Source organism: Crinia signifera, chromosome 3 (assembly GCF_055691185.1).
Source record: "Crinia signifera chromosome 3, ASM5569118v1, whole genome shotgun sequence".
In the NCBI taxonomy this organism is placed as follows: Eukaryota; Metazoa; Chordata; class Amphibia; order Anura; family Myobatrachidae; genus Crinia; species Crinia signifera.
Window position 1 is genome coordinate 55,286,474 of NC_139219.1, and position 24,278 is coordinate 55,310,751.

The window sequence follows — 24,278 nt, forward strand, 5'->3', positions numbered from 1 at the left end:
AATGTACTTATAAATAGTAAACCAAAGCAGATTGGTTGCTAATGAGCAGCTTCTCCATTTTCTCCACCGCTTGATAAAACAACCCCTTAAATAGAGTCCACATATAAAAATGTACAGTTTGCCGCCATACTCCTCAGCCATTACTCTCAGCTCCTCAGCGCGTAAAACATGAAATCCTGATATGTATCCTTTCATAAACAGACAATGCGACTGACATGACCTTTTACTGACACTAATCTGATAGTTAAAAGACACAAATGCGTCATATTCCCCACCTGTGGTCTGCAATCATGAATTATTAAATGCAATTTAAGCTCGCGTTACACAAGAACATACAGTTAGACTTTCGGTTGTATTTGCTGTCTAATTGAAGCCTGAGAAATCTATTGTTTTGCGTACGACTATTCTCATGATCAGTCCACTTCGGAGCGGCAGACAGATTCCAGCACTGCATTCCGCTAGCTGTACAGCACTAACATGTGACAGATGCCTCCACTGTAATTGTCACTCAGCCTTTGCTCAGCAGCTGAAAACACAATATATCACTTTGATCTCTCCGGGCATGAAAGTATGCACTATCCACAAATCTGCATATACAAAAGAGAAAACGCATTTGTTTTAAACAACTGCTTTCAAAGCAGTCAGATATTACCAAGTGTTCGCTTCTTTGAGCAAGATCATTTATCTAATATACCAAGTTATCATTTACAATGTATATTATTATTATGCAAGTAGGTGGCTACAAATATCCACCACTGCATTAGTCTTTAGTGAACGAAATAGGTCAATTAATTATTGATATGTTTATATGTGTATAACATTAGGTAAAACTGTAAACATAGGGCTCTGTTTAAGCTTACGTATATATATATAGCAACACTGTATTGATGCTAGTAACAGGGAAATTATATGTTAAGGAAAAGGTTCACTACAGCAATAACAAATGTGGTAATTAAAAAAAACAAAAAAAAACAACAAAGAAGAAAATGACAAAATTGCTCATTGAAATAAAAGTTATTATTGGGTCATAAAACCTGTGCATAAATTACAGATACGTAGGCGGCCATTTTGGGTAAGCCTGAAGCCTGACAAGCATTGCATGTGCTGTGGGTGATGTTTAGGCTGAGACAGATAATGATGACAGGAGAAGGGTGACAACTGACTAGCTTCTGTGACAAATGGAAAGGGCAGGGCTAAGGGATGGCTGTGGTTTAGCAGATATAGGCAGGATAGGGAATGTACAGGATGTCAGACAAGTGTTACATCTGATGATTGATCTGACAGACAAGCTTGTGAGTGGTCTCTAAGGACGTATCCTGTACAATCCCTTGTTGCTGCTGCTGTTGTTGTTGTTGGCAGGTATTCAATGAAAAATAATCCCAGCAAAGGAAAAAGACTTCACTAAATACATTTTATTGAAGTGAGAGAATGCAAAAGTGGAAGTGTTTCTCATAGCCACCAATGTTATTGGTTTTCATTTATCTGAAACATTCTGGAAAAAAAATCCTTGAAGTTAATGGGAAGCTATGGGAAGCAACCCAACATTTGTAAACATAAACTTTAGCATACCTCCAAACATCTGGGAGGATGTTGAGTGGGAATTTGTGCACCATGCTGAGGGTGTGGCCTTACATTAATCCCCTGTTACACATAACGCTGGGGTGTGTGGCTGCACATTATGCCACTGTTACACATCAAGCTGGGGGTTGTGGCCGCACATAATGCCCGTTACACATCACGCTGGAGGTGTGGTCATACATTATGCCCCTGTTACACATCACGCTAGGTTTGTAGCCACACATTAAGCCCCTGTTACACTTCACACTGGGGGTGTGTCTGCACATAAGACCCCTGTTACACATCATGCTGGGAGGTGTGGCCCCACATTATGCCGGTTACAAGTCATGCTAGGGGTGTGACCACACATTAAGCCCCTGTTACACATCACACTGAGCTGTGGCCGCACATTAGGCCCCTGTTACACATCACGCTGGTGGAGGGGTGTGGTACATCAAGATGACAATGTCTAGGTTGACCTCAAAAAAGTCGAAATGAGTTTTTACCAATTTTTGGTGTCAATGTCAACACCTGAGCACATGGACCCCAATTAGTGTACCATATCCCCTCGCATGCCTCTCTTCACTTGATATGCTTTAGTAAATACTGTAGTTTAGATGGCTGCAAGGTATGCTTTAGTGAATTTACCATATTACGTAACAAATCTGGCACCAAGTATTAGCAATTACCTGTAATTTGTGCAGAAGTATGGTGTAATATAGAGTTAGCAATATTGCTTTAGGCAGCATGAATAACACATTATCTCCAAGCAAAAAAACACAAAACCACCCCTGCACTGGTACATACATAAGCACCTAGGCGTAGAAATAAAACAAAGGACTTACATTTCGCTGGCAGTTTATACCCACAGGTAATTTTCGCTTGTCCGGTGGTACAGCCTCCCAACATGCGACATTCGTCATAAAGATAAGGCCCCGAAGCTCTGTGTATACAGCCGTCCACTGAAAGGAACAGAAAACATTTGCTTGTCAGTACATTCCACAGAGAATGAGAGAACTCCAACTGCACAATCGCTAATTATGTACCGGTGCCCTTGGAAGCAACATATCCTGAATATGTGCATTTCTAAGAAGGAAAATATTTACAAACAATGATGAAAACAAGGTTATGCCTTTCGACATGAAGGAAATCCTAATACCAACAGCTCAACCAGAATAATTATAGATTATTGAATACTTGACAGAAAAATATAAAGTGAGGGAGAATAATTATATAGAGGGCTCTCTTCTTAAAGTGTCATTTATAAAAGGGTTAGGGCGGGATGTATTAATATACATCACTGCCCTTCGCCGCCCGTCCGCCGCGATGCCAGCGCATATGTACTAACATATGCGGCTGGCATCGCGATGCGGTGACGGAGGCCCCCACGATACCTGTAATGTGGTGTGCGGGGGGGTATCCATCACCTCCATGCCGCCTTCTGCTCCCCTCATGCCGGGGTACAGCTAAGCAGACTGTCTCCGGCGCCACCTCCTCCCCCTGCAGCCGGAAGGACGTCCGGCTGCGTCACTAGGGGGAGGAAGGTTTTACCTTCCGGGTCCAGGAGGACCTAGACCAGGTAAGTCAGAGGGAGGGGGAGAGGGGGGTCGTCGGGTTTACGGTGGAGGCGGCGGGCCGCGAAAAGAAGCCCATAAGCTTCTATAGGTTATCGCCAGCCAAAGGTGGCGAAACCCTATTATGCGGCAATGATACAGTGGGGTTTTAATACAGAGGAAAATGCGGTAAAATGGGGGTTTTACTGCATTTTCCCCTTAGTAGATCTCTTAGTAGATGTTTTCTCCAGCCTTAACCTATTTATCAACGCCTACTGTATGTCCATCACCACACTATAGTTGTCATCGTAATTCATAAAAAATGTGTATGTATGCTATATGTGTAAGGTGTTTTATGTATTCTATGTGTGTGCTATGTATGTATGTATGTATGTATGTATATGTACAGAAGTATGTATGTGTGTTTATATATATATATATGTGTGTGTGTGTGTGTTTGTATAAAATTACACACACATATCATGTGCATACATGTACAGAAACCCCCCCTTGAAAATCCTGCATTTGCCCCTGGGATCCCATGTGTTATTGCGTCTCAGCTAATTGAATACCCCTCCATATATTATTATTGCTTATTTACTTATTTGCAGTGCTGTGAAGGTTGACAAGCCTTAATTCCATACATGAAAAAAGCCGACATGGCTTCAGGTTGACAGGCTCAATAGGCCGACACAAGCATTAGGTTGACATTGGGAAGGTTGACATGGGTTTTTCACTTTTTTTTGAGCCGACATGCCGACAGATGGTATTTCATGTCCTACCATCCACTAGGCCGTGGAGGGAGAATATAACAGAGTGCCGAGCATACGAGGCACCGAGCCCGAAGCATGGCGATGTCCATGTCGACTGTGTCAGCATTATTTACTAACAGTGCAAATTTGAAATGCGCAGCTACCAGCAGCAATGTGTTATTAAAGGGTTGGAAAATCGTGTCCCCCTCCCGGCCCCCTGGAAAGGTGGACAACCCTCCCGGATTCTGGGGGACCCCCACTCGCCCCCCCCCCCCCCCCATCCCCCCTGACCGTGGCTTCCTTCCCCCCTGACCATGGCACTTAGCTAACCTGATATGCTGATCTCTGGGAGGGGGTGGGGCTAAAGTTTCATAATCGCATCATTTAGCCCCACCCCCTCTGCGGAGATAGGCAAACGGGGTCATTTTCCAGCAAGGGGGCGGGGCTTAATGATGTCACGCTCAAGCCCCCCAAGAACTCTTGCTGAAAGTCTCCTCTCCGGGCTTCTCCTGGAGAGGAGATAACAAAAGTCGTCAACCCTGTGTTATTAGCCTTGAGGACATACAGTACTGTATTTATCATGCAAGCAAATATTTAATAGGGTTTATAGATTTATACATTGCTAGTAAAAGCACAAACAGAAATGCTAGCTAAAACATGGTTACAACTTCCCTTTGTATAACCACAGTCTATACACGCTTAAATACATGTACATAAAAATTATCTGTAACATTTAAAAAAAAATGACAAAGAGACTGATGTTATTTTTTTTTATCCTTTTTTTTTTTTTTAAGTAATCTCTAAATCTGCATGGCTTTCCAAAAACGGTTCGGCCAATTTTCTGATAGCAATTTATTAAAAGCAGAAGACTGGAGCCTTTCATTACCCCCATCCAAGGATACCTTGATATTAATTGCAACCGTTTTGTCAGAAATTATCTAATATTTACTTCAAAGTTATTGTAATGCTTCTGCCATGACAGAATAAGCAGGCGCACATACACAACAGAGGAAATAAGATTATCTTGAAGGCTTGTAGTTTGAGCCATTAAACTGATAACTGTGCAATACAATTACAATTATACTAGACTTTTGATGTGCTGCCAAATACTAGGGAGCCACAAAGGGTTAAGAGAATAGCATGGGCTCATCCAGGCAAAGCTGGGTTGATGCTACTTATGCTATTCGCGTAATACTATTTTTATACATCCAGGCTTGGGATAGTTGACACATATTTCCTCAGGCCGAGAGTCTATATGCATTACTGTCTGTGACCAATGGCATCTTATGAGCATTGTCCTGTGATATGATATAGCCCAGCCTTGCCCTCACGGGAATGTCACACCATATCAATACGCCTTGTCAGCGAACACATTGGGAGCAGACAGCCTGTGATCTCTGCCTATGAAATTCTCAGGGAACGATAGAGACATTTGTGCTAATCTGCATAGTGCAGAGAGTTCACTCATTCCCTCATGCCAACAAACTCTGGGATCAACACAAACTTGATGGGATCATCGAGGTCACACATGGTCATATCTAGTTCTCCTATTAGCGGAAACTAATTGAAGCATCAGATTCAGTCACGCAGAATAGTAACGGAACACCCTTCAGAGTCTGAGACGACTGCACAATAGCTACGGTAGTGCCATTTGTCAGTCTGATATTTGGGTGGACAACATTTGCTATAATTACAGCCATTTTGGGAAAAAAATGTTAAATTGACTGGACCCCTTCAATTTTGTGTACAGAATAGACTTGCTTCATAAGTTAGCTATGGTGGCGCAAAGCAGAGTATTAGTAGTTTGATTGAGTTGGTATTTGCAGCACAGTATTATTTTGCATTGTATCACAGAAGTGATGATAGGTTGATATTCTCTTCATTAATATTGTATTGCCCACAATTAAATGTTGTGGTGATAGTGGAGTTATACTCTCATTGGGGTAGATGTATGAAGCAGTGATAAGGGAGGAGAAGTAAGCCAGGGCACATGGTAACATGGCAACCAATCAGCTGCTCTATATAATTTTATATTATGCAAATTATAGATGTTACTTTAGTGCTGATTGGTTGCCATGGGCCACTTCTCTTCACTTATCACTGCTTCCTACATCTGCCCCATTGTTTCAAAAGTCATTGTGCAATAATTTTCAATATATCAGGTTAGTCAAGAGTCTTCAGCAAGAGGCATCAGTGCCGACACGGAGCATCTTTATTCAAAAGAAGGGACACAGTCGATAACCATCAAAAAAATCAGGCAAGAATTTTTTCATTATAATCTACTTCACTTTATTTTTTATATATTATGTTATCACGTAAAGTCACAATTTAATAGTGCCACTTTTCACGCACTTTCTTATGCGCCTCCTAAAGAGTCTCTTCCAAAACCTTTCCTTTTCACATGTTCTTTTAGGGGTTGGTGACACCTAGGAAGAATCTCTTCTGAAGCTGCATAGAAGATGATATCGTTGTTCACCCCTGTTTTTTTTACTAGTTTATGCCTTCAGCTGCGATCATGTATGTAGAGAGACACATGGCGCCAGCACCGTTGCTGCCACGGCCATTCTCATCTCGTTTCTGCACCGAAATCTGCGTATCTGTGAGCCTTTGTGATGGAAGCAAAATCGCAGAGGTGTAGGCGTGTGCGAGCAAATCAGATACAGGCCCAGTAATTGGTCCATGAGTTGTGTGGAGTCCATTACACAGCAATAGTAATGAGTGGATAGTGCATGGTATTGTATATTGTAGCCAGGGCCGGCACCACCACTAGGCAGCTCTAGGCATTTGACTAGCGCGCCGGCCACTGGAGGGCACCAGTTTGCAGCAGGTCCCGTCACCCCCCCCATTGAGGTCAGTGACACAGGCGGCAGCCACAACTCCCCGACCCCCCCAGGATTGACTAAGTGGCGGCCGCCGCATCACCAGATCCTCCTCCCTACCCCTGGAGTTGCTTAGCGGTGGTCGCTGCATCACCCAACACCCCCCTGGAATGCCACGGCAGCCTGCCGCCGCAATTACCGGCACACACCCCCCCCACCCTGTACAGCGTCCTATCGGAGCACTCTCCCCCCAGGGGGGGCATCAGAGCGCCCCAGGCGCTGACTGTAGCACGTCTGGTGGATTTACAACACACCTGGTGTATTTTTTTAGCACGTCTGTTGTATTTGTAACACACCTATCTTCTGCTGCTGATAATACTGTAATCAACTTCAGAAAACTGCTTTAAAAATAGAATATGCAGCTTCTTATAGGTTTAACCTCCTCATTGCATTCTAAAATTCTAACGATGCCTTTAGAATTGCAGATTGTGTTGCTGCCTATTTCTCATGTGCAGAAATGGCTTCTGTAAAGTTTATTGGTAAAATCACTATGCATGAAATTATGTTCAGATGTGTATATAAAGAAACGCCTAAGGCGTATTTTCCAGGTAACTAACAACTTTTCCCAACAGATATATGTGTGAATGAGCCCTCAGAGTTTGTGTCACTTATACCCAAACTGAATTACAGGCAGCATAGCCTACTACTAATTTGTAATTGTGCAGACCCAGCACTGAGCATCTGCTGGCTGCTAACCTCTCACTCCCGAGTTCTGTTCTCACAGCTGAATCCTGACATTTTGCTGTGATCTTTAAACCCTGCTTTGTTCAAGTGGGCAACACAATGCACTGACTACAACAATTGCTCCCAAGATATTCCGTCCATCTCCATTTCAACAACACTTTTTCACTTTTGATTTGAGCACCGGCGACTCAATAGCTACTAACATACAGTACTGGAGTCTTATAGAGGCTGTGAAAGGTGTTTTTTTCGATTTTTATCATACGTCGGAGCTGCAGTGCGCGCACGGTGTAGCGAGTGAATTGCACTTATAGGGATTAGTTGCGAAGGGGCCCATTCATTATTTAATATTTGTGGCGAAATCCCGGAACACACCCATTTTTGGCATCACAAGGACAGGCTAATTTCGTTGCCCTGTCCCTGCGTGTGCAGGATAATACATACCCAAGATAGGATCGCATATTACAATGCGAGTCTGGGTGGTAATATGCAATCTTTATTAAATGGGCCATACAGTACTTGCCTATCCTCCCGGAATGGCCTGGGAGGGTCCCGTAAATCGGGTTCCCCTTCAGGCCCCCTGGGAAGGAGGGCAGGCATCCTGCAAATTAATGCGGCTGGCTGTCACGGGGGCTGGGCTCGGTGATAACAGCCTCATCCCACTCCCCTTTCACTCCTCCCCGGGCTTCTCCTAGAGATGAGTGATAAAAAGTAGGCAGGTATTAAATGGGCCCCAGATATTATTGCTGCTGCTTTCTGTATAAAAATGTACGTACCCTTGCGCTAGCCACACGGACCCTCGTATTAGCATAAGGCAGTAAATCTTGTTTTTGCTTCCTGCAATTACTGACACTTTGCATACTGTATGACTCAGTTTGTATATGAGAATCATTGCCCCTAATGACTTAAGTATAACAGCGTTTGCAAGAGAGACAATATAACTGTACCAGTGAAATGTATACACAATTTGCACAATGTACAAGTCTTTTTATGCAGCCCCCACTCCATAAAAATAAAATAATAACAATATTATTAATAATGTAAAAATTGTATAAGAGAAAGAGAAAGATGATCTTGGAAAAACAATGCCATCCATGTGAATAAATAATACCCCTTTTACACCAAAATCCCGGATCCGACCCGGTATTTGGAACACAGTGCTAATCCAGGTTCGATCCATGATTTTTCCCATTTACACTGCGGTGCTGACTCGCAGTGTAAACGGGGCGGCGCTGGCAGATGACATCATCTCCCAGCGCCGGGACTGCTGATCGGTAAGCTGCTGGGCTGCCCCCAGCCTCCGTGCACCGCTAGCCCCCCATACACGAGGTGAATGAGTGCAGCCCACAGGCATCCATTCACCTCCTCGCTGCCTCCACTGCTGTCTGCACAGTACAGCAGAGGAGGCTGTGTGCGCCCCCACCCAACCTCCATACTGAACGCAGGATGCTGCGGTTCCACCCTGGTCAGGACCAAGGTAGAATTCACGGGGAAAAGGACCCATATTTATTTTCAGCTACCCCTTTTACACTGACGCTGCCCGGGTCCACGAGGCAAAAACCCGGGTTTAAAAGGGGTATTAAAGTATCTACTGTACACATTTATTGTGCGTCTCTGTTTCACAAAGCATCACAGCTCCGTCCCCTGGAGTCCAGGATGAGGACTGCAAGTAAGGCATCGTCAAAATACCATGATGAGCTACAGAATAAATGAGACAGATACAAGCTTCTGTAAAGGAGTGTGTACCAGTAAACGGCAAAACAAAAGACACCCATAGGAATCTGAGGGCAAGATGGACAATGCCTGTAATGATTCTTTTCAGGATTTTGCCAGGAGTTTCCAATATACACCTCATGTTTCCGAAGATGTTGCAGAATACTTTTTGGAGAAGGCAATAAAAATTGTATTTCATTTCTAAAGCAGAAAAAGATTGTTTTTTTTTTTTTCCTTCTTCTGTGATACAAGACAATAGAAAATAAACCAAAATACCTCAAAACCTTTTTGTGTCACCTGCAGACTCTAGATCATGGGTCTTCAACCTGTGGCCCTCCAGATGTTGTGAAACTACATGTCCCAGCATGCATTGCCACATTTTTTTCCTATAAGAGCATACCAAAACTGTCAGGGCATGCTGGGACATGTAGTTCCACGACATCTGGAGGGCCACAGGTTGAAGATCTGTGCTCTAGATCATGGGTCTTCAACCTGTGGCCCTCCAGATGTTGTGAAACGACATGTTCCAACATGCATTGCCCCATTTTTTCCTATGAGAGCATGCCAAAACTGTCAGGGCATGCTGGGACATGTAGTTCTACAACATCTGGAGGGCCACAGGTTGAAGACATGTGCTCTAGATAATGATGTAATGGTTAGCATTACTGCCTCACAGCGCTGAGGTCATGGGTTCGATTCCCACCATGGCCCTAACACTGCAGAGTTTGTATATTCGCCCCGTACTTGCGTGGGTTTATTTTGGGCACTCAGGTTTCCTCCCACAATCCAAAAATATTCTAATGGGTTAAGTTGCTTCTAACAAAATTACCCCTAGAATGTGTGTGTATGTGTGTGTGTGTGTGTGCATGTACATGTGGTAGGGAATACAGATTGTAAGCTCCACTGGGGCAGGGACTGATGTGAATATACAAATATTCTCTGTAAAGCGCTGCGGAATATGTGTGCGCTATATAAGATACTGTTAATAAATAAATAAAGCTAATTATATTTATTAATAGAATGTAATATTTAAACCTTGTTGTGTATGAGTGTAATGTTATTTTCTTAATGAATAAATTCCCAAGCATTTTCCTTGAGCCTGGACTCCAAGTCCGCCGTCTACATATCTATTGTGGTTCTAATATAACAACACTTGCTGTTTGAGGAGCTCCCGTGATAGACCTTATCTCCTGGCTCCGAATTGCATTGCAATATCACTGAAGCCCATATGATATTTCATTCAATCATTTGGATACTGAATATCTAAATTCCTATCTTAAAAGACCCATTTGCATTGTTTTCTTTGACATATTGCCTGTATGTGTAACCCCTGATGAAGTATTTTTCAGATGAAACGCGTAGGGTTCCGATCTAGCTTATGTCGGCTGCTATTGTAACGATTTGAACAAACAGATGTGGATCATGAAATTTGAAAGAACCATTTTAATAACAACTGGTAACAATAAAAAAAAAATTTTGTACATCATATCTCTGGCAAAGATTATTGGTGTAATAGAATAAGGTGGTAGATACAATAGCGCTCTCTATTCCACACTCTATCTATCTATCTATCTATATATATATCTATATACAGATGGAGACAGGCTCATCCTTGGCCGGCGCTCACCAGATCCCTTTCACTGGCGAGCACCTGCGATAGAGACTGGGACGTGCGTGCTTCTCTAGCGCAAGCGCGTCCCAGTATCACGGTAGTTGGGCAGCGTCTCCCTGCCTGTTTCCGCTTCAGGGAGACACTGCCCAGTTCGTGGGGGGGGGGGCAGGGCGGCGAGGGGGCCCGGTGGCGAAGTCAGGGAAAGCAGCGGGGACCCCCACTAAGGATGAGCCCGGCTACATCTGTATGATATATATATATATATATATATATATATACACACACACATTATTCCCATTGCATTTATAATATTTGTTTTTGAATAGTAAAAAGCGCAAAAGAGAAAATGATTTTCATGGAGCAAAAAAAAAAAAAAAAAAATCACTTGACATTTACAAAATGAAGGGATTTAGAAAGCCCAGGACTTATATTACCTCACATTCAGGTTAATGCTCTTGTCAATTGAAGTTTATGTTTTGTTAATGCTATCTTGTCTAAAATGCTGCTTTCTTTTCATTTTTTTCCCCTATAAGTGACACTGTATGAGGCATATAGAAAGCACTTTAGACTTCAGAAAGCCCTCTAGTCAAAACCATATCAGCAGATGTCAAGCGGCAGACGTGTGCTAGAAATTGCTTGAAAACGGCAGTCAGCAGATCGGGTTTTCTAGTAAATATGTTAACAAGACGGTGCTGCACTCAGACCTCCTCAGACATTTTAAAATCTCCAAAGCCTGACTGAAAGAATGACAGCTCCCACTACAAAACCAGTGCGCTAGTCAACTTTGTTTACGGATCGATTTACCAATTTAAATACAAGACGAGGCCCAGTTTCCGTGCGAGTGTGCGACATAACTGCCTGGCATTAGAACAATATGCGCACGTATAATTACATTACCTCCCAACAAATGTGAAATTCTAAAGTAAAATCCTTGGGAATGAATAAACAAGCCACAACGTATCAAATAAATTCATACCAAAAAAAACCACTCAAAACAAAAGGAGCGGAATGCACTCTGTTAGCTTCAAATTACGGTCGGTATCGCCATAATTGGAGCCAGACATATTTTACTCGGGGAAGAAAACACATATTGAACCTTCCTTTCACCTCCTTAGCTTTAACCACATCAATCTAGAACCTTATTTACTATAACTGGGAAACAATTGCGGTATAACCGTTTGGCCGGAATGAACGCGAGTACATTTCCGTACACAAGAAAACAGTTTGGTCCCTGGTGGGAGCCATGAATAAGAATAAACACATATCACATAAAAAAATAAAATCAATTAAGCTGCAGGGTTCCGCATGCAGGTTTGTGATCTGTACACAAATATGTCAAGTCGCTGGTCTTAGGCTTTGATTGCGAACGTCATACCGCTGCGCCTGTATTGAGGATGTTACATTATTCATGGTACAGGTAATTGATATCCACGGTGAACGAGCAGAGGAAATTATTAAATAATATGTTATTATCAATCTGTTCTCTGGGATACATTCAGCTCAGAAGGTTAACAATGCGATGATGGAACAGCACTCCACTTAATGCCCACTTGAAAATCACCAGCCTGCACTTCACCTTAAAGGGGCAGTCTCACTTAACCTTTTAGTAAACATTCCTGTAGGAGATATTCTAGTCTTAGGAGCCCCTTAGAACTTTGGCATTGCCTGTCAAAAAATAATAGGTAATGAGAAAAAGACAAACCAAAAAGACAAAAACAAAACAAAAAACACCACCACCAGGGACCAAAGGAACACACTCAGGCGCATAAACATTTGCTCTAGAAAACAGTCTGTGTGTGAATTCTTGTAAGTGTAATGAAGCAGTGAAATAAAATTGAAGAAGGGAATCCCGATAGGGGTCAGGCTAGCAGGGCTGCCATCAGGGGGGACTGTGGGGACTGCAGTCCAGGGCCTAGGACTGGAATATATCAAGTATAATTTGTCATAAATAGGTTTGCATATACCCGGAGGTCTCACCAGCCATGCCGGGGGTTCGAGACGAGAGAAGGGGCCATGCCTAATTTGTTGGTCCCAAACCCCACAATATTTGATGGCAGCCCTGCAGGTTAGTATACTTACTCTCCCCCCTTAACTATCCCCACCGCAGCCAGACCCTAACCCTTCCCACTAGCACCTCAGCACTGACAGCTAAATAGAATTGACTGAGTCACTTGTAACCAAACATGGATATGCGTGACACATGGACTGTTTGGGTGACTTGAGGCCTGATTTATACCCCTTTCACACAAGCCTAAATTCCCGGGTTGGGTCCAGGAACAACCCGGGACTAGCTCTGGTGTGAAAGGTTCCAGGGACAAATTCCCGGGTTAATTTTCCGGCAATTTAACCCTGCTAGGTAGCAGGGTTGCTCCCGGGTCCTTCCAGGGTTACTGGCTGGTGTGAAAGGTGCAGGGACATGTCCCTGCTTCCCGTGTTGCCTCTGCTAGTGCTGATTTGCTAGCAGGGCAACTTCCTGTTGTGGTGGACGCTAACAGACACGCCCGGAGACAGCATACAGCGTGCAGGGAGACCGTGTGCATGTTCTGTGGCACCACAGACCCCAGAAGTGCATTTTAACCCCTTAAAGCCTGCAATGTGTGCCATGTCTTGGACAAACGAGGAGATGAGAGAGCTTTTAATCATTAGAGGGGAAGATGCTTTCCATATGCCTTTTAATTTGTTTTTTTAAGTAAACAAAGGCTGAAACACTACAAATGTTTTGTGTCTTAATCAGGGCTATTTTTCAGCAGGCTCCAGCAGGAACTGAGGCCCTTATTCTAGTTCACTCTTTCTGACAAAATATTTCTTAGATGGACAAAACCATGTGCACTGCAGGTGAGGCAGGTGTAAAACCCCACCCAAATCTAATTATCTCTGCACAAGTAACACCTGCCTCACCTGCAGTGCACATGGTTTTGTCCATCTAAGAAATATTTTGTCAGAAAGAGTGAACTAGAATAAGGGCCTCAGTTCCTGCTGGAGCCTGCTGAAAAATAGCCATGGTCTTAATTAATAATAATTAATAATCTAATGTGAGCCTAAAAAAGCCCATTTTCAATTCTATTCTCATAGAAATGCAGGGTCATCCCGGGTTCAGTGTGAAAGGTGCCGACCCGGGTTGTCCCTGCTTCAAAAGCATGTGTGAATGGGTTCCAACCTGGGAATGTCCCTGCTTGTCCCTGGAATTTAATTCCTGGGTTTGTCTCTGCATTTCTGGCGGGAAAGGGGTATTAGGGAACCTTTTCTATATGCATCGTTCCTTTGTTTTGTCTACATAAGCCTGGGTACATCGCCTGCCATGCCAGGTGGGGTGTGTTGAAACTGGAATCTAAATTGCAGTGTAAGAATAAAAGCAGCGAGTATTTTCCTTGCACAGAAACAAAACAACTCACCCAAATCTAACTCTCTCTGCACATGTTACATCTGCCCCACCTGCAGTGCAGCATAGTTTTGCCCATTTGCTAACAAAATGTGCACTGTATTAAGTTCTATATTTCTATTCTCTTTATAAAATAGAATCAGTGGGGAGGTTTCTAATACCCATTTTCCACTACCGGAAAAAAAAAACCAGATAATTGATGGGTATGCCTGGTAATCGGATCAGTGGAAATGGATACAAGAAAAAAATCCCGTTACCAGGTAACGAGCAGTAAAAACAGCTCTTACCCAGGATTTTATACAGGGGTAAAACCAAAAGCCGCTCATTGGTCCTTTTAAGGTGCTGGATGATGATGATGTAACCACTTTTGCTAGCCTTTCCTGGATTTTACAGGGCTCAGTGGAAACTATGGCAACCTGGAACTATGGTGCAGTGTAAACTGGGTTTTAAACCAGATACGGCCCGGCAAAATCCTGGGTAAAAATATCCGAGGCCAGACCCGAGATTTTTGTGCAAAATCTCGGGTCTGGCCTGGTATAATTGTTCATTTGATATTGAGATGAATTGTCACTTTGGAAGCATCCTAAGCACCAAGTACACCCACATGCTAATGGCAAGTTGTTGAATTCCACTGCTTGTGAAAATGCAGACAGCGCAGCTCGATCTATCCTATCATCCGAATTATATTATATTCATGATGTTGGATTATTAATTCAAAACCCTGTTTTCCTCTTTCAGCTGTGATTTATCAAAACAGCTCTCTGTCTCTGAAAATATGAGCAGAACGGCATAATACACAGCTGCCGCTTTTAGTTAGAACATTTGACATGCGGTGAATCGGGAGGTTATTTGGTCACCACCCTTCTGTAGATGAATAAGGAGGAATTAGATCAGAGGAACATCCTGAATAGGGTTTTTTGATGTGCAGTGTTACAATAGCAATTGATACATCTGCCCGGCACACCATTAGGTAACTACATGTTCTCTATAGGATCAGAAAGTTATATTGAAACATTCCTTTGGAAATACGGAACAGAAAGTCATTTAGCTACCTTTTAATTATATCTGAAAAGGTCACAACTATATTCAGCACTGATGGGATGAACAATGCAATTTAGCAACGGTCCGTTTTATACTTCATTAGTAACAGATTCAATGCAGTGCATACGGTATTGCCTTCTATTGAATGTACTACAGTATTTTTCCATCTAAATCAAGTACAGCGCCAAATAATTATCTTATGTTTTTAGAAGTGTAACAGGGTCAAGGGAACAGGTTCCATCTCCGGCCTCAACCCAGTGCATAGTAAAGGGTGAAGTGCGTATTTATAATGGGTGAAGTGCGTGCGGTGCACACGAGCCCTCAACTCTTAGGGGCACCAAACTGCACACCCTGTGCCCCATTTTTCTAATCCTTATCAGTCGGAATCCAGCGGCGGCGGCAGGAGCACTGCCGAAATTGCCGGAAAAATGGTGAGCCGGCTATTTCTCCGGAGAGCTGCGAATGCGCAGAGGAGTCTGAGCACACTCTAGTGCTCAGACTCCACAACGGCAGTAGTGGCAGATGCAAAAAAAATGGTGGAAAACTGGCTGCCGAGCCATTTTTCCAGAGATCCACGCACGTCATCTCTTCAGTGAGGGGGGGGGATCACTCTCCATTTTATCATTTTTGAAGTTTAGAGAATATGGCCCAGAGTGAGATAAAGGTTCAGCCTGACAGCATTTTTAACACACCCATACAGCTGAAAACACTAATTAGCCTTCTGTGAGGCTAACAGCCCATGGACCCGATCCAGTTTTAAATGTATGGAGAACCACCGTTCGTCTCTTCTCTCATCCAACCCCAGGACCCCTTATCTGGGCCAAAAACTCTCAGCAGAACCAACACAATAAGAAAGGGTTCTTAAACACACGGGTAAGAAGCCGGAGGCAAATATACCAGCCTGCCACCACTATTCTAGCGATCCTGTCACACTAGTTAAAGTAAAGGTGTAGGGCACAGAACTTTAACCACTGTTGGAATAAAAAGATATCTTTACCCCTTACAAAAGTTATACAGTATGTATACCATTTCAGAAGGGTGTGGTTTATTAGGTTGACCCCATAATGTCGACATGCACAAGGTCGACACTGGGGCAATAGTTAACCTGTCAATTGGACAACTCAGCACCTAGAACCCGATCAGTATACCACTTCACTTGCCATCGGGCCAGGTACCTCATTGTGCTCAGCACACTTTAACTATTCCCAATCTGAGTCCGCATAACGTATGAAATAGTTGAAAAAAATTAAAAAAATCCCCAAAAAGTTGTGTGAACCATAGGTATGTTTACCTAGTGTCGACATACAATCAGTTATGGGGCGGTGCTAGGGCCATAGATAGCACGGTGATGTAGGGGCATGAGAAAATTGCAGGAGGCTTAGCCACACACCCCAAAAATATGCAAAAGCTGCCTAGGGGGACGCCTCATCCAGGGTCAAATCCAGGGTGATGCGTGATCACTGCGATCACTTGGTACCCCTCAATTTTCGTAGAGTGCCGAGACCTAACACAGACTTACTGACCTCGGCTACAGATATAAGATTGCTACATCTTGGCCTATCTGGGAGTGCCACAATGCCTCCTAGTTAGGATGACATTCAATAGGTGGACACATGAAAAAGGTAGACGTGCTGTAGGCCAACATGAGTTTTTCATGATTTTTTTTTTAACAGACTTGTTCATACTTGGCCATCCCAGTGGGCATAAAGGGAGAATATAAACGTGTGTCGAGCACAGTAAGGCACCGTGCCCAAAGCATGGTACATGGTACCTAGCTACATCTCTGCATGTAATTGCTAATTTACCATGAAATGTCACAGCTGGAGTATTCCCCCAATGTCCTGATGTATGGTAGGGTCCTCACAAGATCAAAAAGGGCCTAATTTATTCCATGCTTGTTAGCAATCACCTGTCCTGATGTACTCTGGGGGGTAAAGTTCTTAAGGTGACTGCCAGGAGGCTGTGCCAATGTAACTTACTGATCGAACTATTACTCTATGTACATTGTGCTACAGTGCCAGCTGGGCAGCCTAAAGCCAAAGTCTCCTTTAGATCCTACATGCCAGTTGTATAACCTTGGTTACATGCACATGGGCAGCATGACTGGCAAGTCCTTGAGCACCCATACACGTGCGTTTAACAGCATTACAAGGAGATCTACATGTGTATTAGCCTTGGCCACCTGGTACCTTGGCCCAGAGACAAAGATATCTGTAATGGGGTCCTTACTAGATCACGGCGATTGTAGGAAACAGCTAAGACAGACTTTGGTAGGTATGGGTCCAATATTGAGGAGCTTCAGTTGGTATTATAGTAGCCCATAAGTTGATCAAATAGAGGGTCATAAGATCCAAGCACGTTTGAGGGTGTGTGGAATGTAACAACTGACGCGTTTCACTGCTTTCTGCAGCTTTTTCAAAAGTCATATGTAACGGGGTCTGAGTTTGCTGGAGGTGCGAAATGCCGGATGATCTCTGGCGGGATTTTTTTAAGTGGCAATCATTTAGAGAACAAAACCAATCTGGTTTCGCCTTCTATATGATTGCCCCTTAAAATAAAAAATGTCCGAGATTGTCCGGCATCCCTCACATCTGGAAACTCAGACCTTTTACATATGCGCAAATATGTGGAAAAATAGCCAGAAAAACGGAACCTTATAATATTTGAAATTTCCAGAATGACAAAAGTAAACTACTTGTTACGTTTATTCCTAATCAAAACTTTATAAGTTGACAGTAATAATGATTACTCATTTCAAGCTACTGTAATTAGTGTCGGATCCCCTGGAAAACAAGAAAACAAAAAACAAATTGTAATGTAGCACACATTGACTGTGGAGAATTTCCCAAACGTGTTTCACTCCCGAAAGATTATTACACTGTGAAATAATTCCTGAAAACCATCATGAGCACAACAGCACAGCGGGACAGAAGACTGTCGGAAACGATTGTGAGGATAAAGTCCCTGGACCCGCAGAATGATGTACAACATAAGCAGAACTGCCAACAAGATCTATATTTCCACTAAATAAATAACAAGTTGTTGTGGAAAGTATATTTTCAGCTTTAGATGGACAGCTGCTTTAACTGGCATGTCAGCAATGCGGAAGAGGAAAAATAGCAAGCCATGCTTAAATCTCGCTGCAGGATACAAAATCCTAAACAAGTTTCTAGAATACAGACTGCCTATACATCACTGCTACCGGTATTAAACCAGTATTAATAATGCAATGTCTGGGAGCAACACAATTAATAGAAGGGAAGCCTGGCCATCTCTTAGGTCTGCAGGGCGATGTGCGGTTGGAAATAAATAGTAAACACAAAAGCTGTAGGCAGAATACAGAGAAAGGTTCTGTTATTTAGTGAAAACCCATTTTACTAACCATGGCGACTGACAGCAACTTGTCTTAAAAGGAAAAGAATACTTTCAAATTATCCTTGGTACGTGACAAAGGAAATGTTTTTTTTTGTTTTTAAATGAAAGAACGACGGGAACACAAACAACAGAAGCAGAGAATATTCATTCGGTGGTGAATTTACCCTTAGGCATGAGCCTAGGGGGTGCCAATTGTTCGGGGCAGCACTGGAATTCTTCTTTTAGCACTGTCAGTCAAAAATATATACTAATGAATATAACACCAAAATATTTCCACTGTATCATGCGGTCATGTATAGACTGCACCTGTAAGTTGTTCTACTTAGTAAATATGTACTGGATACTGTGACAAGGAATCACATATACTAGATAAGATGAAGTCTTTATTTTGTACAAGGTAAACAGAATAGGCAAGGATGGTTACAGCATCGGTACATACAGATGTCACAGCATATACAAACTCCTCACAATGGCCCTTATTCTGGTTGGTGCGGATATGTTCGCGTGCGTTTGTTCCGCCGATGTTTTGTGTTTGCGCATGTGCAGAGGCATATCTGCGCATGTGCGAAAGGGACATACGTCCAAATTCCGCATGAATTGTTTACACTATGAACAGGGGGAGGAGAGGGTCGTGAAGGGCTGTTTGGCCTCATTAACATATGCATACGCCCCGCATTTCATGGGCGTTCCCATGAAAACGCTGGGTGTACGTATGGTAATGCGGCCAAGACGCACGTGTAGGGGGCGGACATATGACATTGCCGGATGTCAGCTGCCCGCCCAGATCCCTGCTTTTGCACGGAGAAATGCCCGAGTGGTCTGAGCTCGCGGGAGCTGCCTGACCACTCGGTCCTACATTCGATGGTCTGCGACCATCGAATGATGGGGGAGTTTCCCAGAGATGGAGGAGGTGTATACATGAGAAATCCACTCGTGCTCCGTCCGGTCAGCGGCTTATTGCATTCGGACGGAGTGAGCGATCCGTACGGAAGGCGGGGTTTAGGACGCACGGTCCTGGCCGCATATTCGGCTCCGGCCGCACAGACCAGAATAAGGCCCAATGTTCCAGCGGTCCCTAGCCCAGGCCTATCACTTGGGCAGCTATTCCACCATCAGGAACCCTGACCCTCTGCCCTGGAAACAGATATCAGGAAAACACAGGTGCTTCTGATCAGCCAAACCCAAATCACATCAGTTTTCCTACTGCTGCTGCTCTAAAACCTGGACCGTATCCTCCACATTACCTTCATGTATAAGTATGCTGTCCCTGCCACCATACATAATTAAAAAACAAAATGTCTTAAGGTGGTATTCAATTGTTATCTGTCGGAGGTATGTAGAAAAAATAACTACCAACATTGAGGAGAAATGAATAGCCCAGTTCAGTAAATTTTCGGTGATAAATTACCACAGGTAATGAAGTACCGGCCCCATGGCCTAATTCAACATGGGTAATTAGACAAGTTGCAGTTGACCGCGTGTAGAAAGCCCCCACCCAGACAGATGTTTTTTTCTGTCAAACTCGGAAAACAGTATATTACCACCCCCCAAACAGCGGCTTCCTGTCAGTCAAACTGCGGCTCCATAGCGTTTACGGTCCATACACATTTTCAGTCACTAATTCCCCTCACTAATGCGCAATGTGAATGGTATGCATGTGTAGTCGTTCGATAATCGTTCGATTTGCAAATTCTCTAATTAGCGATCCATACTGAATTAGGCCCATCGTTTATTATTAATCATTTCAAACTGACAATCATGAAATAATAATACCGGCGGAAGTGACCCCGGACGGCGAGCAGGAGCTCCTGTCAGACTAATAGAGGCTGGACAGTGGGACGTGTTTTGGAGGGAATCTTTTTAATTTAGTTACTGTTACATACCTCCCAACTTCTGCCGAGCTCGATGCGGGACGCAGCTGCTGCGCGCAGGAGGTGTGCCGGAAATTTCGGGGTGTGTGGCCTAATTTAGGGCGTGGCCTATGCTCACGGCTCTCCCGCGAGGCCATGCCCCCATTTTGCCACTATGGGGGCATGACCTAGAGGCTCTGTGAGCCTCTAGCCATGCCCCCAGCCCCCTGGCTGCGGGAATAGACGTTGTGCGCTTGCGCACAGCGTTTATTCCCCGCTGCTTAGCAGCCAACAGGGGGGACTCCCAACAGCCCCCCACTCACTGCGGGACACTGCCGCCCGCGGGTGGGACAGCGGGACAGGCCCTGATAATCGGGACTGTCCCGCTGAAATCGGGACTGTTGGGAGGTATGCTGTTAGGAAAGTTACCACCAAAAAAAACATGAAATGGGCACTTCCGGTCACATGGCCAGAACTGGAAGAGACATACTCAGTACACAGTATAAAGCCCCTGCACATGGGAAGAGTTCTTTACGGCGCTGAGGAAGAAACATTGGAGTTTCAAAACATGTTGGCCCGTAGAGACTTTTTACTTGGAGAGGAACTTTAAGGTAGACATTGGAGCGGTGTCTGGCATGAAGCGGTTGGCTGTTTTTACACTACAATACTCAGATGTTAGGAACTTTCCTCTACCATTTTTTTATATGTTAATATTTTTATTATTTACATGGATGTCATGTTATTTGTTTAATAAATTCTGCTTTTTCTGAGCTGTCTACTCCATTTTTTTGAAAAAGGAGAAAGATATCTTGATGCAAGTCATTATACACCTGATGACTGCGTATTGGTACGCATTTAAGAAGAAACCCTTATAGGTTTCAGCTATTACTTTCAGAAGTGAGTGGGGTACGCATCTATCGGTTGGAGACTGTTTAAAGATACCTTTATAGGCCTAAAATAACTACATGTAGAAGTGAACTGGGGTACGCCTCTATGTCAAGTTGGATACGATATATTGGATACTACATCCATAATTTGATTGATACCAGATTATAGAAATTTAGACAATTCTACAAAAAAGTGTATACTCTTGTTTTTTTATGTACGGTGGACCAAGATCGCCAGACCTGTAGATGTGACGTGATATTGATTTCAGAAGACAGCAGACACAAATAAGAACTTTATTTTATTCCTTTAACAGGATTCCAAGAGGTAGCGCCGTGGGAAGTGCACTACACCCTTATATTTCATTGTTTTAGGGCTACTGGCCTTTTTGTGCACATATCCTAGAGGGAGCAACTTTAAAACATAGAAACATAGAATATAACGGCAGATCAGAACCACTTGGCCCATCTAGTCCGCACCTTTTTTTAAACGTGTTACCTCAAACCATATTTGATCCTTGGGCAGTACAGATGGTGTAATGGTTAGCATTACTGCCTCACAGCACTGAGGTCATGGGTTTGATTTCCACCATGGCCCTAATTGTGTGCATATTCTCACCATATTTGCATGGGTTACCTCCGGGCACTCCGGTTTCCTCCCACAAATATACTGGTAGGCTATGTGGCTCCCAACAAATAACCCTAGAATGTCTGTGTGTGCGTGAATATGTGGTAGGGAATATAGATTGTAAGCTCCGCTGGGGCAGGGGCTGATGTGAATGTTCACAATGTTCTGTAAAGCGCTGCGGAATATGTGTGCGCTATATAAGAAACTGTTAACAAATAATAATAATGATAATTATAACTTTGTTCGGAATCATAGCAATTCTAATCAAATTCACAATCACAAGGAGTGTGGTATAAGTTCAGTTTGACAATCGACATTGCGGTGTCAACCATGTGAACATTGACATGCTGTCGGCCATTTGCACCACCTTCTAATTCGCCTCTGGGAGCCTGGTATGAAAGCAACATCCCATCTTCAATAGAACTCCCATCTTAGTAAATAAACCCTTGTGTGTCATTTTTGCTGGGTAGGTTGCAAAATAAAGATCTGATTAGTTACCCTGCATCAGTTTCTATCAATATCCTCCAAATCTTCTAAATACGATTCAATACAGAGTCGATAAGAAAACTGTGCTAAAATATATATATATATATATATATATATATATATATATATATATATATATATATATATTAGAATAATATTTATTCTGTGTAAAAAAAAAACAAAAAAAAAAACAATTCTACTGAAGTGCCCTCGGAACACAGAGATCTTGTGATGTTCTTGAAGTGCTTTCTCTACCTACTGTAGCCTCTTATTGGAAACCATCAAACAAATGACCTCAGTTATGTGCCTTTACTTTGAGAAGTACAGATAACTGTCCTGTCAATCAAGAGGCTGGAGCGAGGAATCAAATGCAGCGATTTTGGCTGCTCCTTAGGGCAGGTCTGGTCAGGAGAAAACATTCAGCACAGTAGAATGAATTGGTGTTCGGGAACTCAATACATCCCAGTAATTGTCTTTGCTGAAATCTAACCTCAGCCCAAGTTAATGAACTACAGGTGTGAATCCCATGTCATCATATTTGCCTTGGGGCCGTGTAACACTTTCTCAGACACTTGGCCTCCATGAGCGCCATGGTTAATTTACCATAACAACTATCAATATTTCATGTGCTTGTGTGATCTGTGCAGCAAAAAGGCAGAGATTGGCCTGGGGAGCCGCAGAATGACAACGTTCTGCATTGCAATCAACCAGACAATTTGCTCGTACTGTATTTTCTTCATCACGTTGTGAAAAGCCTGGGCAGGAAGTGTCTGGGCTGAGAGAGGAGATTCCTGCAAGAATTATCTGCTCGCTCAATTATCATTTTCTAACACATTCTTAAATGTTTTTCCTATTTCCTAATGTCAGCAACTTTTGGCACAAATCAAAGAATGGACCCGGATCCATTAGGCCGATACTTTAAAAGACTGCTGGCCTTCCTTCTTCCTTCCACTGTTGTGATCAGAATTTAGGCTGCGTCTACACATTGCTGTTTAGCAGGATGCAGTACAACAGGATCCTGTTTAGCAGGATGCAGTTTCTAGTGTCTACACATTGCGTTTTAGCAGGATGCCGCAGGCTTCTGTATATATCCTCTTGAGTAAGCATCCTGCTACATACCTCCTGTTTGACTGCATCTTGCTAAACAGCTCCTGTTCAACTGCATCCTGCTAAAAAGCTCCTGTTCAACTGCATCCTGCTACAAAGCTCCTGTTCGATTGCATCCTGCTAAACTGCAATGTGTAGACACAGCCTTAAAGGTTTCCCAGGGGATCCTACCTGTACACATATTTGACTGTGACATACAATATGTGCATCATTGTTTCACCAAAGGCTGACTGTAGAAGCATGAGGGGAATATTTTGTTGCTGCTTTAATAATGTGCTGGTACTGTAGTTTCCCCTTTAAGGCAGTAAGCTTATCTATTAACAGCCAATGGAGCAGACGTTTTATCGCGCCCTTTATTACTTTAATATAATGGGACACGTTTCTCCTGCATAACGAGAAGATGCGGGCACACGTAGCCGCCAAATGTATTAACCCCACCCCCCCAGCAGCCAATAAGGAGAGCCGTCATGCCCAGAATTAACGGCTGTCCTTATCGGTGCCCCTTCAGGCCTGCGCATTTAAAAAAAAACTGAAAGGGCCATCGTTAGAAAACAGCCTGGTTATTTTTTCAGACTCATACATCGTCCTCTTTCCTACATTTCTAGAGCAATTCATAATTTGAAGGGTTAATGCTGAAACACTTGCTTAAGATAAAAAAAAAAACTTATTTCTACCACCATCTTCTTTTAAAGTAATTGTTACCCATCCATTTGTAAATTGCCAAGCTATTCCCCAGTGGGATGAGCGCGGAAAACGTATGTCCTGTTAATTGGCAGCGACA

General features: G+C 43.3%; 1 protein-coding gene across 3 annotated transcripts in view; it reads right to left on the reverse strand.

Moving 5' to 3' along the window:
* Positions 1–24,278, reverse strand: part of MACROD2 (mono-ADP ribosylhydrolase 2) — a 1,799,128-nt gene that overhangs the window by 1,123,335 nt on the left and 651,515 nt on the right. For all 3 annotated transcript variants that reach the window (XM_083175826.1, XM_083175824.1, XM_083175825.1), the window contains exon 5: positions 2,403–2,519. In XM_083175826.1, coding sequence (XP_083031952.1) covers positions 2,403–2,519 — 117 coding nt within the window. The remainder of the gene's footprint in view (positions 1–2,402; positions 2,520–24,278) is intronic.